This window comes from Medicago truncatula, chromosome 3, assembly GCF_003473485.1.
Source record: "Medicago truncatula cultivar Jemalong A17 chromosome 3, MtrunA17r5.0-ANR, whole genome shotgun sequence".
Classification (NCBI taxonomy): domain Eukaryota; kingdom Viridiplantae; phylum Streptophyta; class Magnoliopsida; order Fabales; family Fabaceae; genus Medicago; species Medicago truncatula.
This window is the reverse complement of record NC_053044.1, coordinates 24,294,621-24,311,979: the sequence shown is the minus strand read 5'-3', so window position 1 is coordinate 24,311,979 and position 17,359 is coordinate 24,294,621. Positions and strand designations below refer to the sequence as shown.

Genomic DNA, 17,359 nt, shown 5'->3' with positions numbered 1-17,359 from the left:
TCACCCCGTACTTAATTAAAGTTTTAAGTTAATACCAAAACTGCCCTTTTTCATATATATTTTAGGCTTAAATATGATTTTCGTCCCTGTAATTTGGACCAGTTTTGATTTTCGTCCCTGTAAAAAAAAAACTTTGAAAACATCCCTGTTTTTTTTGTTTGAAAAAGGTTCCTGGCACCACTTCCGCCCTAATTTGGCATTGTTTTTGTCACGTGTCAGTTGCTGACTGTGCAACTTTTGCCATGTGGCGTTGACGTGGCATGTCACATAATTAAATTTTTTTTTTCTTTCAAAATTCTGAAAATTCTTTTTTTAAATTAAAAAAATTTAAAAATCATAAAAAATTCCGAAAAAAAACTGTTAAAATTAAAATTTTCGAGTTTTGATTTTCGTCCCTATAAAAAAAAAACTTTGAAAAACATCCCTGTAAAAATTTTTTTGTTTGAAAAAGATTCCTGGCCCCACTTCTGCTCTAATTTGGCATTGTTTTTGCCACGTGCCAGTTGCTGACTGTGCAACTTTTGCCATGTGACGTTGACGTTGCATGTCACATAATTAATTTTTTTTTTCTTTCAAAATTCTGAAAATTCTTTTTTTAAATTAAAAAAATTTAAAAATCATAAAAAATTCCGAAAAAAAACTGTTAAAATTAAAAATTTTCGAAAAAAAAAGTGAAAATTAATTTGAATATTATTCATTACTTTTTTTTTCTTTCGAAAATACTGAAAATTATAATTTCAAAAGTTATAAATTTTGAGATTATATAATTTTTAATTTTATTTTTCAAACATTTATTTCCATATTTTAAAAAAAAAGTAATTTCCAATTTTTTTCTTCATATTTAAAAAAATATTAGAATTTTTTTTCAGTTTTTTAAATTTAAAACAAAATTCAGAATTTAAAAACTAATTTTAAATTTGTTAATGACATGGACTGCCACGTGGCAAAAGTTGCAGAGTCAGCAACTGCCACGTGGCCAAAACCATACCATATCAGCAAAAAAGTGGGGTCAGGGACCTTTTTCAAACAAATTTTTTTTTACAGGGATGTTTTTCAATGTTTTTTTTTTTTTTTTAAGAGACGAAAATCAAAACTGACTCAAATTACAGGGATGAAAATCATATTTAAGCCTATATTTTATCAAAACTCCTTCGTTGTTGCACTCTAATCTTTCAAACAATCATGAGTGTGCAACCCATCTCAATGAAAAATTAAAGATTCTATCAGAACATCTTCCATCCATACTCTACTCCATACAGGTAAATGGATTTCTTCTTTTCCAATTTTTCAACGATGTTGAGTTTCTATTTTGTCTTTGTTCTATGTCCTTTTGTCTTCTCTGAGGAAGCAGTTATTCTATGGTGTGTGCCTTAACTATGTTTAAGTGTTAATCCCAGGATAACACAATTTAAATTTACATACATCACTTAGAACTTAAAATAAGTTTAACGTAAATTTAGGTATGTACACTAAAATGTAATTTAAGTATGCACAAACTGTTGGCTAACGTAAATTAAATTTAAGTATGTACACTTAATTTAGGTATGCACAAACTTGTGTTAACAAAAATTGTTTAAACTTAAGAGTGGCTACATCACTAAAAATAAGATTCACTCGAACTAAGTTTAAGTCTATACATGCAAACTCAATTTAAATATGCATGTAAACTAAGTTTCCTATGTTCTATCTCTTCATATATACCCGTCGCTACATTTATCCTTTACTCTAATTTACTATTATTTTTATCTTTATTAGTTCATGAATTAACCTCTTACAACTCTCTCTACTTTACCTTCAAGTCTTTCATAAGCATCATTTATTACATCGTTCATCATTGTCATATAACATTTATACTATCATCATACCTCATCATATTACAACCTTATTCATCGATTAACATCATATCTACATATCATATATATAGTTTACGTCTTCGTTATTTCAACATCATGTTTAGAACACACATCCATCATTAGTTGTATATCCATTTTTTACATCTTTTGCCCTAGTGACAGGTCTTACCATTCGCTCCCAGTCTTAAGATATTTTTCACTACATTCGTCATTCCTCATAATGTTTTCCCCCTATTCTTTTAGGCTCATTAATTTAGGTTCCTATATATATATATATAGTTTCATCGTTACTATCTTCTATTGTCTTACGCCGCTATCACCAATTCATGTTTTAGACTCACCATTTCCTTAAGGTAATCACTTCTTTTTATGCCTAAACACACTTCCTCCTTTAGATATATAGTTCAGGGATCCTTAATTTTACCTTTCACGTTAACACCTTTCTTAAATTCACTATTATTTTCTAGGATGTTTTAAGGTCCATTAAAAGGATTGTGTTGAAGTTCCATGAAAAGCACAACATGACCCATGTACGGTAATTCAATCATAACTCAAGTTGTAGAAGTCTAAAAGGACTCCCTCCAAAGCCACATGAAAGTTGACATCCGTATCTACAACTTTCATGAAGACATCTAAGTCTGAATCGATTCACATTTATATGAATCGATTCAATCAAGTCCAGAAACTTTCTATGATATGATTCAAGGAGTCTGTGAGTCGATTCAAAATCCCTAGATGAAGATTGATACGATTCACATATATTTGAATCGATTCATAGACCTGAAAAACAAAGTTTCCGGCCTCGAGATCAATCCTAAGTCGTCCCAAACTCCCATTTTTGGATCCTTAACTTACCCAAATCGTCCCTAAACTTCACTTTAGGGTTATCCTACTATTCGGACATTAATTCTCTCTTAACCTATCCAATTTTACACTCTTTCAGGTCAAATTCTTAACCCTAATATCTAAACTATGTTCCCTTAGTTTTACTCTTTCAACAACAATTTTACATTCATTCATCATAATTTTTCAGTGGAATTCTTGATCATAACAATCATATCTTAAGAATTAAATAACCCTATCAACAATTTCATCACCATTATAACAACACTCATCCTCTAACCTCTTTACAGACCCACAACAAAATATTAAACCCTAGATATGAAGAGATTCTCCCCTTACCTCAAATCCATAGAAACCTTCGGTTTGGCTCGATGTTGCTGCACTAGGGTTCCGCTTCTCTCCCCCTGCTTCTCTTCTCCCTTTACTCTGATCAGCAAAATTGATTTTTAATCCCTAATATTCTTATTTATATTTGGGCTCGCAATTGCTATAATTGTCTTCCTTTCTTACGCAGTACTCTTTTACTTCTCCCCTCCCCCACTTATTAAAATCTTACTTTCCACACCCACGACTCTTTATTTATTTTGTCAAGACTCTCCTCTTTGTTCCTTTTAATTTTCTCAAACCACCTCCCGCTACACATCATTATTTCTATTTTCTCAACAACAAAATAATACTCAAGTACAAGCAGCATCAACAATAATATTTATCAAAATTCCGCCTATTAAACATCATTGAATTAATTAAAAATAGAAAATTAGGGTGTTACATGTATCAATACCATATTGGAGTGACCTTGACACCACATATGAAGGTGTATTTCTAGAACAGATCTTACAACACAGTAAGACTCCGATACAATTGTAGCTAGACTGTTTTATCTTGGGGGCGTCATGGTTAATAGTCTGTTTGCACAATTTTTGGCATTTTCATGAAAAGTCTTAAAATAGCGACATAATCCGCGACTCAGCCTAGTAGTCTCTTCGGTGACCAAAAATATTTTCAACTTTTTTAACTATTGTTTCCAACAAGTGCAAACTAAAAAGGTTACGAATACTGAAAAAGAAAAACTAGCAAGGCGGTTGAGACTGTTGCGGAATCGCTGGGAACAGTGGCCTTTTCTAGCACCTTTGATATACTATGGACAAGGCAGGGTGATAGATGTAAGAAGAGTATGTCTAAAGGGAGAAAACTAGAGAATGTACTATGTAAGTGAACACCTGCTGATTTAGAGTTTTTGTTGGTACACCTGAAGAATTCCAATTTGGGGACAAAAAAGAGGGGCCAAGATATGAAGATGGTTGAAACTATTGTAAACAAACCAGATGTGGTGTTGGATGTTCAACACCACCTACAACAATGAAAATCATCAGTTGGAACTGTTTAGGGTTAGGTAACCCGAAGGCAGTTCGAGCCTTACTAAGGCTTTTCAGAGTTAAAAATCCTCAACTGGTTTTCTTAATGGAAACTAGATTGAAAGTTGATGAGATTGAGTGGATTAGAATAACGTGTGACTTCAGTTCTTGTATCACATTTTAATTTATACATACATACATACTAGTTAAGTTTAGCTAAAAAAAATAAAAATAGTTATTTTCAAGGTAGCTAGTTTAGTTATTTTCAAAAGAAAAAAAAAAAGTTTCTACTTTAAGACTATAGAAATCACATTATTATAAAACTTTCTAATAAATCTAAGATTCATCTTTCTGCAGCTTCAACTGTTTGTAGAAGTTCCTAATGAAAACGTCTGCTTTTACATATAGCTCTTGACCATTAAGTCCCTCAATCTCCTCTTGTATTTCAATATCATCATCCTCTCCACTACCTATGAAAGTGCTCTTTTTCACTATATCCACTTTGGTGAAAGAAACAACCCTCTCAGTCTCAGATGCTGACTTTTCAACAGGTTTAAGCCTCTTCTCAACATGTTTTGAGACAGAACTAATGGTAGCTTCTTTTTTCTCGGAATATCCGTCCGAGGGTGTAATAGGTTTCTTGATAAGAGAAGAAGATTGCATTTTGTCTTCTAAAGGCTTATATAATAGGGAAAAAAGGCCAGCTTCAGAAGCAAGTACAATGATGATGAAGTTTGAGATGAAATACAAGTAGGTAGATTTAAGAGAGGAAGGTAATAAAGGTATAAAAGCAAGGAAAAGAAGTAGAACAAATAATACCAGAACTTGAGATTTCTTAAACTTGTTCATTGGTTTTGGTAAATGAGGGGAAAAGTGATAGAAGAAAAAAAGATGGATATAATTATGAGAAAACAAAGGTGATATATATAGTTGTTGGATGGAAGTTGTAGTTGTAAGAAAATTGTGGTTGCTGAAGATTCTAAGAAAATTCTCAAACGGAATATCAGTGTCAATTTTCGAAAATGCTAGCAACAATGTACAACAGGTGAGTTTCCTAATGAGATTATTCCAAAAAAGTATCTGTACTATACTTCCATGTGGATAAGGATAACACAAATAGGTAACACTGTGTCTTTCATAACTACTAGACTTTCCACCCGTGCTGCCGCACGGGTCATATACATTGTAGATATAATAGACAAAAACAAATCTCAATGCATATCAAAGAGAATGAAATATGTGGTCCCAAATATATGCAGATGTTGGAATTCGAACCTCAGACACCACGCTTATTCACCAAAAAAATATTAATTTTTATCAATCGTGTGTTTACTTCATTCTTTTGTTAAAATTATATGTCAATATTATATTATTGGTATGTTACTTCATATTTTTCTTTTTTTTTTTTGAAAAAATGTTACTTCATTCTTTTGTAAAAATTATATGTTAATGTTATATTATGTACCTAAAAATAGTTCATTCTTAACCTCAACATGTAAAATGTTTTATTTAAATAATTTTCCTTTTATCGAATATTTGGCTTTTACCGTAAATGATACCCTTTAACTGTTTGTTGAAATGTTTCTTCCATCTGTTTATATAGATTGCGAAATTCAGGTGCATTTTGTGTTAAATATTTAACAAAGAGAGTTCAGTTCTAATTTGGATGAAAAGTGTAATATTAACAAAAAAAAATGTTGCTATAATCTTTCAAAACCCTTTTATTCCAATAGGGCGATTTGTTTTGTTGAAGAAATAGGGCGATTTATTTTGAAGAAATAGGGGAAATAAAGCGATGCCAATTTGCTTTGTTCATGAAAATAGGAGATTAGGTGTGAGCATTAGCATTGTTCATGAAAATAGAAGATTAGGTGTGAGCATTAGGGTTAAAACGGTAAAATTATGCAACAGGGTTTAGGTTAAAATTAGGGCTCATGAAAATATGAGATTAGGTAGCATTAGGGTTGTTCATGAAAATATAAGATTAGGTGTGAGCATTAGGGTTAAAACGGTAAAATTATGCAACAGGGTTTAGGTTAAAATTGGGGCTCATGAAAATATGAGATTAGGTGTGAGCATTAGGTTGTTCATGAAAATATAAGATTAGGTGAGAGCATTAGGGTTAAAACGGTAAAATTATGCAATAGGATTTAGGTTAAAATTAGGGCTTACGGGTTACCTTTAATATATAAGAAGATTAGGTGAGAGCAATAGGATTGTTCATGAAAATAGGAGATTAGGTGTGAACATTAGGGTTAAAACAGTAAAATTATGCAATAGGGTTTAGGTTAAAATTAGGGCTTACTTGTTAACTTTAATATATAAGAAGATTAGGAGAGAGCATTAGGATTGTTCATGAAAATAGGAGATTAGGTGTGAACATTAGGGTTAAAACAGTAAAATTATGCAATAGGGTTTAGGTTAAAATTAGGGCTTACATGTTAACTTTAATATATAAGAAGATTAGGAGAGAGCATTAGGATTGTTCATGAAAATAGGAGATTAGGTGTGAACATTAGGGTTAAAACAGTAAAATTATGCAATAGGGTTTAGGTTAAAAATAGGGCTTACTTGTTAACTTTAATATATAAGAAGATTAGGAGAGAGCATTAGGATTGTTCATGAAAATAGGAGATTAGGTGTGAACATTAGGGTTAAAACAGTAAAATTATGCAATAGGGTTTAGGTTAAAATTAGGGCTTACTTGTTAACTTTAATATATAAGAAGATAATGTGATTAATTTTTTTTATTTTTATATGATCGTTTCGAAATTTCATTCATATTAGAAACAAAATTGTCTGATGTTATAATTTTTAAAAAATAATTTAAAGATTCTTTTCAAATTAATCTTGATGATATGGTTCAATAGCCAATATAGATAGATCATAGATACTTGTGTTCCTTGTATTCCTTAACTATTTGATTGGTCGGTCGATGTGTATAAAAAATCATTTGTTTAGATATATCAATCCTTTAAATTGATCTCGATTATTTTGAGGGGATTAATCTCTAGTATAACTTTAGATGATATTTTTGGTTCTTTGTCCTTTCTTTACTATTTAAACACCTATTATCTTAATCTTAACGAAGATGAACATCCGAAAGCTTATCTTTGACCATGTCAGATTATCCAATGTAAATATTATGTGTTACGGGTCAAATTTCCCCGCCTTTTTGATTTGGTTACCGATAGATGGGTTATAGTGGCGGAGAGGTCGAGGAGGGGGTTGGAGGAAGGGGGTGCCGCTTGGGAGTGGAGGAGGCGCCTATTAGCGTAGGAGGAGGAGAGTGTTACAGAGTGCTCTGTTTTGCCGCAGGATATTATTTTGCAGGACAATATTACTGACAGGTGGAGGTGGCTGCTTGATCCCGTTAATGGTTAATCTGTTAAGGGAACTTATCGCTTTCTCACAACGGTCGATGTCCTCCTTAACAAGACTTGTCTGTTGATGTTTGGCATACGCAGGTTCCACGAAAGGTTTCATTGTTCGCTTGGAGACTTTTTCGCAATAGGCTTCCGACCAAAGATAATCTCGTTCGGCGTCAAATTCTTCACACCGGTGACAACATTTGTGTGGGTGGGTGCGGCTCTTTGGAGACCGCGACTCACCTCCTTTTCAGCTGCGACACTTTTGGTAGTGTGTGGTCCGTGGTTTTGCAGTGGCTTCACTTATCCTTCGTCGACTCGGTTGGGAGTAGGTCGCATTATCTTCAGTTTGGCCAGATGGCTAGGTTTCCGCGTTCATCTTACATGTTCTTTTTGGATAATCTGGTTGGCTTGTGTCTGAATTATTTGGAAGGAAAGGAACAACATAGTGTTTCAGCAGAAGGTTGCAGCTCCTCAATATTTAGCAGACAAGGTTAAACTGTTATCTTTCCGGTAGTTAAAGGCAAATATGTTTCGTTTTTTTTTTAGCTATCATGATTGTTGGCAGCACCCTTTGTCTTGTATAGGTGTCGGGTTATAATCTTCTTGATTTTCTGTTTCCCTTCTTCAGTGCTTGTTAATTATGCATCATTGACTACTGTTTGTATTCTTTTTTGGTGATTCTCTTTGACACGCCTTGTGCGAGATGAATCATCGGTGGTAATATATATTTCATTTTGGCTTGTTAAAAAAAATATTCTTCACTTACTTTGTAACAGTCAAGGTTCTAATTAAGTCATTTACGCTTATGTGACCATATCCGAAAGAGAATATTAAGTTTAAGATGCATTTAACTTATTTTACTACGTTAGTGTTTCTTTTCTTTTTCTTTCTATTTCACCTCCTAAGTCAAATGTTGTTTTTTCTCTGCATCACGCACTCATCTTGCACAACACATCAACAAAGCTTGTAGTTTATTTTATATGTTCAATTCTCACACAATGTGGTTTGCTCAAATCAGTGTTTACATTCTGCTCAACTACGTCATATTTACATTTTTCCACTATATTTTAACATGGATTTTTGAAATTCTAACGTATTTGTTTTACGATGTTCTATGCAATGTTCCAACATCAGAATCATAGAAAACAGATATTGTGTTTAATGTTCCAAAATCATATTAGCAAACATAAAATATGCTGGAAAATAAAAGATAAGAAAGTAAATAGCAGAGAGAATTTGTTGACCTAGTTCGACAAACACACCTACTCTGGGGCTACCAAGTCAGGAAGGAAATTCACTAGTGTAGTCCTTATTCTAAAGTTCTCAGTAAACCACGTTTACAACTTAAGACCTAGGACCTACCCGTCTAGAACTTCAACCTAGGAACTCCTAGATCTGAGATCCCGTCTCACTATCCTACAATTAATCACAGCCCCTATGATTATCATATTTAAACACAAAATGAAGAAGTTACCTTCAAACACAAACTAAAACCGTGCTTCAAAGCTTTGGTGTAGCACACGAGTTACAACTCAATAAACAATCCTTATCATGTATTAAGGTGATACAAGAAAGGCTCACAAATAACAAGCAGTCCTAGACGTGCATCACAAACGATACAAGAGAAGGATTTTAAATAAATACACATGTATGTATTCAACATTCCTAGAATATTAACTCCACATGAATATTATCATACTAAAGTAATATATACAAGTCCACAATTTCACATAATCCCAACATTCACAAAATTTAACCAATGAACATAATCACCAAGTCACATATTTAAGTATGACACATTTCACTAACTTCAAGTGCATGCAATGTTCTAGACACTTCTACATGCATGTGGTACCAATTGGATTCCGGAGATAATTTTACCGTGTGAATCCACTAACGTAATTTCTCTCCGATTACGTTCTTCACTAAATAACGTAGCTTCTCTCTGATTATGTTCTTCACCAAAAGACTCAACATGAACATGAATGCATGGACTTTCAAGTAAAGACTCGACAATGCAAAAATCACCAATTCTATATTATACAATTCACTCCATCATTTAATATCTTCATCAAAATTCACCATTGCATTATCAAGCATTTACATTGATACAATTCAACAAGTCATAATCAATAGAGTCATCAACATATTCATCATTAACAATTATCACCACAAGGAAGCAACATCGTTTCACAAAGCACAAATCGTATAAAAAACGAACAAATCACCACATCATGATAAACAACATATTATACACCAATCAGTTGTTGATTTATTCTTATTTCACCATGTTATCATGTATACAAAGCCAATTGCAAGTTATCCAATCAGAAAACCTCATTTTGACAAAGTTCATCTATTTCCAATTTAAAAAGCATAACCTTCTCGTTCCAAAAGAATTTCGTCAAATGCACGTTTAAATAAATCAATGTCAACCAATATCATTGTGTCATGCCCATAAGCTCTATTACGTGTGGGCCGGGCATCCAAGTCAATTGGGGTACCAATCACGCTTGCTATTTCCTTCAAAGTACGTTCCTGCTAATATTCTTGTGGTAATTCGACCAAGCGGATCCAAATGGAAGCATGAGTCTGGTTCTGTGAATAATGAGAAAAGTCTTTTAGCCATTGGGAGAAACGAAGGAGACCTGGCCTTAAATTGATAGTACTAGCCGACCAAATATTCCGTAAGTCCTCGGCCGACTCAAAATGAAGTCATAATAACCCCTTCCAAGCGGCACCATTTACATTTGTGTATAACCTTCAAAATCGAGCCTAGCTTCGTAGCCAAATCTTGCGCCGTGTAAGGTTTGTCACCCTTGACCCAAGTCAGACGTCCCTGGAGTGCGTTTTGACGGTCTGCTAAACCTTTCGTGTATTCTCCTGCCCAAGTTTACTACAAAATGCATCACCTTTGAGGCAAGGAATCGGAAGGGGAGTGTCATTAGGGAGAGAACCCCTTCCGCCAAGTGCCGCCGCAAAAGACTTGTAAGGTACTGTAACAATCTGAGAAGAGACCGTAATTCTGAGGAGAGGGAGAAATCTGTGTCTTCACATATGGAGAAATAGTAATCGGCGCCGCAAGTTCAGTCTGCCAGTCAAACATGGCGAGCCAGACCGTATTGCAACCAAACAATAATTGATATTGAAATCACCAGACACCAAAAATGTTATTGAGAAGAAGCACCGATTGAACAACCAACAATGATTCAATTCCAATGAAAGAATTGGCACGATGGAAATTAAATAATTGGAACAATGGCTTGGTAACCAATTGGATGATAATAGATCAAAAATTGTAATTGAAGCTACTAGATCCAAAATTAGTGTGAAACGTAAAGCCAAATGGAATATATTTGAATAAGCTGTGTTGGATTTGTGAATTGAAATGGTTAAATTTAGTTGGTAGACGGCGCACATGCTAGAAACCCTAGCACAATGGAAAATGTTTATTGCCGCATTATATTTGTTGATGAACTATGTTGTTCTACGACCTAGTATGTCTTGTGCAAGGGAAAATGTTTTTTCGGTAATAATATATTTCATTTTGCATTGCTCAGAAAAAATATATAATCCTTATTATCGGGTAAAATAATATTTTTTTATAATACATGATAATATTATGACAAGTCAAGTTAATTTGATTTTTTTTTTTTGTTGAGAGAATAGTAATATTAGTGATTTGATTTACCAATACAATTTTATAAAGGGATAATGTTGGGTATTCAACTATTTTCTTTTATTAATTTAGTGATATATCCTCAAATAATGAAAATGTTGATTAAATATCTATAAATAAATTTATATTTTATATAAAGAAAACAATCCATTTCAGCTCTTTGGGGCTGACTTTTTCTTTTTTCAAAAATACCCTCAATTTTAAATACAAATAGCACATGTAGCAAATAGACAAGAATAAATTTAAATATTAAAAAAATATAACAAACATGATACGAATATATATATATATGGTTTATTTTCTTTATCATTTAAAAAGTGTAACAAACTAGATGAATATATTTATACTTACTTTTTTATTATCCCAATTATACTCTTAAACAAGTTTTTCTATAATAAATTTTTGTTGGTGTCATTCAAAAAATAGATTATATTTTTTTTGTCATATTGTATCATTGTTGTTGTCGTTCAAATATATATCATGATTAGTTTGATTATTTATTACTTGAAAGCAACAAACATTTATATTTTATTAGTTTTAATCAAAATTAAAATTTCATAAAAAAAAACATATTTCATAATTTTCAAACGTTAGTGCAATAAAAAGAGAGGAAAGACGGACACGTGAGTGTCCATCTTTTCGCTAGAGATAATAATAATAACAACAATAACAACAAAAATAACAATAATTTGTATATCTTTATTGTGTAAAGACATTTTAAAAATATGATTTGTAATATTCATTATATGTACAATAGTATGATTTTATCAACAAAAACAAGGTAAAATATGATATTTAAATTTAATAATTTTTATTGAAGTCACCAAATAACTTAACTATTGAAGAAATTTCATATTTCAATAAAATTAAATTTAAAAGAAATGGTGTTGAAAACATTAATTAGTCAACAATATTGAAATAATAAAAAGCTAAAGTATTTGACCCAAAAGAAAAAAGCTAAAGTATTTGACCCAAAAGAAAAAATGTAAAATAAAAGAATAGTAAAATATATGATTGTAACCCACTCCTCTCTCCCTCTCTCTCTATATATACACCCCTCTCTCCCACACTCTAATTCACACCCAAGTTATATAGTGTTTCAACTCCAACCCCCTCACTACCCATTGTTTCACCTTTTTGTTTATCACTAGAGACTTGTCTTTCTTAATTCTAGTGTCAAATCACAATAGAATTTAGTTTGATACTTTGAATTCATTACATGTATCCAATAACCACCCTTATTTTGGTTTAATTTTGATCTCCAGTCTACGATATGTGATTCACAATATGTGACAACTCTCCCCTAGATCAATGACGCAAATATCAGCTCCATATATAATGTTGAAGATCATTTTTTATTTATTTTGTCATCTCCAATTTGCTTTTTGGATCACTCGTCAAATACATCATTTTATTTCAACAAGTGTGATTTCTCTGATTAAACAGGTTAAAAATATCTCTATCCTAGCAGAATCTTACATTATTAATTAGATTTGTTTTTTTCATTTTATTACGATGTTGGTTTTATATGTATAGAGAATAGTAGATCCTTATATAATCTAAAGATGATTTGATTTACTTTTGTATCATAAAATATTATCTTCTACAATATTCAATAACCATGATCAATGAGGGTTTAAAGATCTTAAATTTGACACATTATTTTATCTTTTTGGTAATAATATTAATAGCATATATTGAATGTAGGTTTCGAAGACACTAGCTGCCCACAATACTCCAAACGACTCAATGAGAGGCAGGTTACTATTTTCCTTCAAAGTCTTTTTTTTCAGGCTCCATTTGGTAGGGAGCAGAGCGTAATATTATGAAGGTTAGCATAATGTTATCTTAGCATGATACCATCATTTTTTTTTTCATTGGACATAAAAGTAATTTAACAATTCGTTTGCAGATTATGATTTGCAGTGACAATCATACGTCTTTAACAAACTGGTGGAAAAACATAAAAGATGAGAGCTTAAAGTTGGTGCAGCCTCTGTCTATCATTCAAAGAGAAAGAAAGCTTTAGCAACAAAAATAATTAACAACTTATAATTACATTTTTTTTTTGTTATTGCGATTCAGCATAACTCTTGTGGTGTGTAACTGAGTGTGTTTGGATTGATGGTTTAGGAGAGGAAGGGAGGAGAGGACTCACTTTTATTTTTTAAATTATGAACAATGTAAAATATTTTTTTAAAATAAATTAAGTGTTTTTGAAGTATTATATGATAATATATCATGTTGTTAATTCAATTTTCAAAAAATCGTTTTATAATATCTGTAATTTAAAATATATTTTCCTAATATCCTTTTTTACGACTTTATTTATTTTTTTTGCAGAATTTTTCGTTTTTTTATGACCTATTATGGGGTATTAAAAAATATATATATTTTACAGGGGGGTAAATCAAAAAAAATATTTACAGGGGGTAAAGCACCATTAACCTCCAAAAAAATGACTTAAAACAAAATCTATAGAGGAAATGATACCTGAAGGGAATTTGAAGAAGGAAATAGCATAAATAGGAAGAGAGTACATGACAATCTTAAGGAGAATCAACCGACAACCCAATTATAAATTTATGCTCCTTCATTCAGATAGTCTAGACTTGATTCAATTGAACACCGGTTCCCAGAAAATTAGACGCAGCACCAATCGACATGCCCAAATACAAAAATGGAATCTACTGGAGCCGCCTCATTAAGAAAATGCTTCAATGCTTTATGTGCCCAAATATATTTTTCTTCAATGCTTTATGTGCAACTCTTTGTACTTCAGTTGCATTTGCTGCAAGTCCTTCAACGCTTGAATCAACAACAATCTCCAATACATCTTGAAAACAAAATAACACCTTCATCTGCCTTTGCCATCTATTATATTTCTTGCCATCAAGAACATGTAGACTTTCGGGAAGATTATTGAACACATTCACCATGATTGCATGGTTTCAAGATCAAATCAGTGCTACAATACCAATTGATGATTTTGAGAGAATAGGAAAGAGATTAAAGAGAATTTTGGGTGAAAGTACTTTTATACTATTTTGCAAAATCTCCAATACAAACACATATAATGAGCTATGCTATTTATACATTGCGTTACTTGAGATACAAGCAAAAGCAAAATTACTACTATAAAATCAAAATTACTAGATTAGGTAGGATAAAAGCAATAGATTGCATTTTAATGTGAAATCAAAATCACTGAACATTATTGCTTTGTTGACATCCTTTGTGAATAAACATCTCTGAGCAAGTTCAATTTACTCATACAAATTATTACTAACATGCTCGCAATCGCAAATCTATTGAAATTTATTTAATTCATATACACTCTCAATGTAAATATTTTTTAATATTGTCAATCTATCGTAAGTCAAACTATATTAATTACAAATATTCTGAAATTTATCTATCTCAATCAATGTTGTTTTGGGAACTCAGATAATGACACATTCTCAATGTAAAAGCTGATTTTTTTTCTTACATCAGAAAACAATGTTGCCCTTTGTGTAGACAGTTTGGGAAATGGTACACTACTAAGAAAAGCAAAGTTAGGGAGGGAAATTAGTGACGGAAAAAATAAAATCTCACAAATTCCTTGGTCGCAAAATTTGATGACGGAATTCGAGAGGGATTTCATGTTTTCCCTCACTAAATTTTTGTTTTTTTAGTAGTGGTATGTTGTTTTGAGAGTCAATGATATTTTGTTACAATAGAAGAAGAATAGTGAAATAGAAATATTTATGCAACGAGCTTAAAAAAGGAGACGAGATCTCGCCAGCATTCATCGAAGCTATTGAGGAGTCACGTGTATCTATTGTTATCTTTTCAGAAAACTATGCTTCCTCAAAATGGTGCTTGAATGAGCTCAAAAAGATTCAAGAATGCAAGAAATTTATGGAACAGATTGTGATACCTGTTTTTTACAAAATAGATCCATTACATATGAAGAAGCAGACTTGGAGTTACAAGAAAACCTTTGAAAAGCATATGCGAGATTTAAAGAACGATAATGACAAGTTACAGAAATTACAGAAATGGAAAGACGCTCTCATTGACGCAGCTAGTTTAGATGGTTGGAACTCTCAAAATTGTAGGTAAACTCAATGATCTCCTTCTCTTTCACATCTGTTAGTCTTTCGATAGTGCGTTGTTTAATCAAAAATGCTAAAATCATGACGCAAGTTATGTGATAACAAGGGCCCTTTTACTTCCCATGTTTCCTTCATGTTTGCATTTTCACTTTAACTAATAAACATTAAAGAATATATATCAAATAGTTTCCTCACTTTTTTCTTTAACTAACTTTTGAAAAAAGATCCAACATTTTTAGAAATTTTGAAAATGTCAATACATAGTTTTCATGTTTCTGAAAATGCATTCTTCCTAGCTTTCATTTTATTTTCTCTCTAGCACAATTTTTCACTAGTAGAGTCTTTTATCTTCTTGTTCACAATTAAACTGCATAATTGTATATATGGCAGTTACATATATTTGGGCTGACACTCAGCCACGCAACATGTAATCGAAGTGTATTTATATGAGAATTCTCTCGAGAGAACACACAACTCCATACCTAAACTTCTGAGTTTGATAGTTGACGATACATTTTGTATACTAATCATATAGATATATTTTCCTTCTACTGTATTAGTTAGACTTGTGAAACCTTTTTCTTCTTCTTTCATTTTCTAGGTATGAATCAGACTTCATTATGAACATTGTCGAAGATGTTTTGCAGAAACTGAATCTTAGATGGCAATATGAAATTAAGGGGCTTGTTGGAGTTGAGAAAAATTACGAACAATTTGAACCAATACTGGAAATTGAGCAGCAAATGAGCAATGCTTTCGAGGTGAGGATACTCGCAAAAACATCACAAGCCATCTTTATGATGCTCTGAGCCAAAATAATGTTCAAACCTTTATAGACAACAATAAGCTTAAAAAAGGAGATAAGATCACACCAGAACTCATCAAAGCCATTGAAGAGTCACATGCATCGATTGACATCTTCTCAGAAAACTACGCTTCCTCAAAATGGTGCTTGAATGAGCTCAAAAAGATTCTAGAATGCAAGAAATATAAGGAACAAATTGTGATACCTGCATACACTTATCACACAGTTTTTCAAATCTGTACTATCCATCTGCATGTGTCTGTGGCTTCTCATTTCCTCAAATCTAATTTTTGTTTCTTTCTTGCTCTACTAAGCCACTACCATGGTGTATAAATTTTGTATACTAATCATATAGATACACTTTTCTTCTATGGTATTTATTAGACTTGTAAAACCTTCTTACCCTCCTTCATATGATAGGACTGAATCAGACTTCGTCAAGTAAACTGTCAAAGATGTTTTGCAGAAACTGAACTTTAGACCCCAATATGAAATTAAGGGGCTTGTTGGAATAGAGAACAGTTGTAAACAAATTGAATCAATACTGAATATTAAGCACAAAGCAAGAATCAAAAGAGAATGTACTGCGAGTATCCTCATTATGAAAGCTGAGAAAAACGTCATATTTTTTGAAAGACGCCACGGAAGATGAAGGTATAGAGCAAGAATCAAAAACACTGCTCATTTGCTGCCCAGCCATTATGAATTCCAAGTCCTGCACTAAGCACTAAGCACAAAGTTATTTTGATTTGATATATCTTGCTTGTATATATGTTTTCTCTTTTTGGCAATTAAGTTAAGTGAAGTTTTTCTCTAGCTATGGAGAAAAAAATAATATCAATTGTTTTTAGCACTAAATAGAATCAAACATCCACAATTACAAAAGAGAGCAAAAGAGAATATAAAAATGGGAAGAGTTTTCGTGGATGGACGGTGTTGTTGACCAATGAAAAGGAAATAATTTTCGATATATATGTTTTATTACATTAGAGTTTAAAATTAAATCACACTTGACAGAGGAACGATGAATGATCTCTTATATTTGGAAAACTCCTCAAAGTGGAAAATGAGAAGAAAAAGTGGTCGAAAATAGAATTAATAAATAGAATTTAATTGTGTTAAATTAATAGTTAAAAAAACAAATAGAATTAATAGAGTTTAAGCTGTGTTAAATTACAAGGGAGGTGCTTGTCAATTTGATAACAAAATACGGGAGATTGGTCTTTAGTTAAATAGTAAAAAATAGAGGAGGTGTTTGTGTTATTTAAGAAGACCTTGAACGAGGTTGGTCTAATTTGCTCATGATTATTTTTTTTAAGAATAATTTGTCCATAATAAAAACATTGAAATAGT

At 32.0% G+C, this 17,359-nt stretch overlaps 1 protein-coding gene across 1 annotated transcript; it reads right to left on the bottom strand.

The window, feature by feature from the left end:
- Positions 1-4,277: 4,277 nt before the first annotated feature.
- Positions 4,278-4,924, bottom strand: LOC25488986 (uncharacterized). The gene has a single exon (XM_013604387.3). The coding sequence runs from the start codon at positions 4,898-4,900 to the stop codon at positions 4,388-4,390; it is 513 nt and encodes a 170-aa protein (XP_013459841.1). The 5' UTR covers positions 4,901-4,924; the 3' UTR covers positions 4,278-4,387.
- Positions 4,925-17,359: the final 12,435 nt, after the last annotated feature.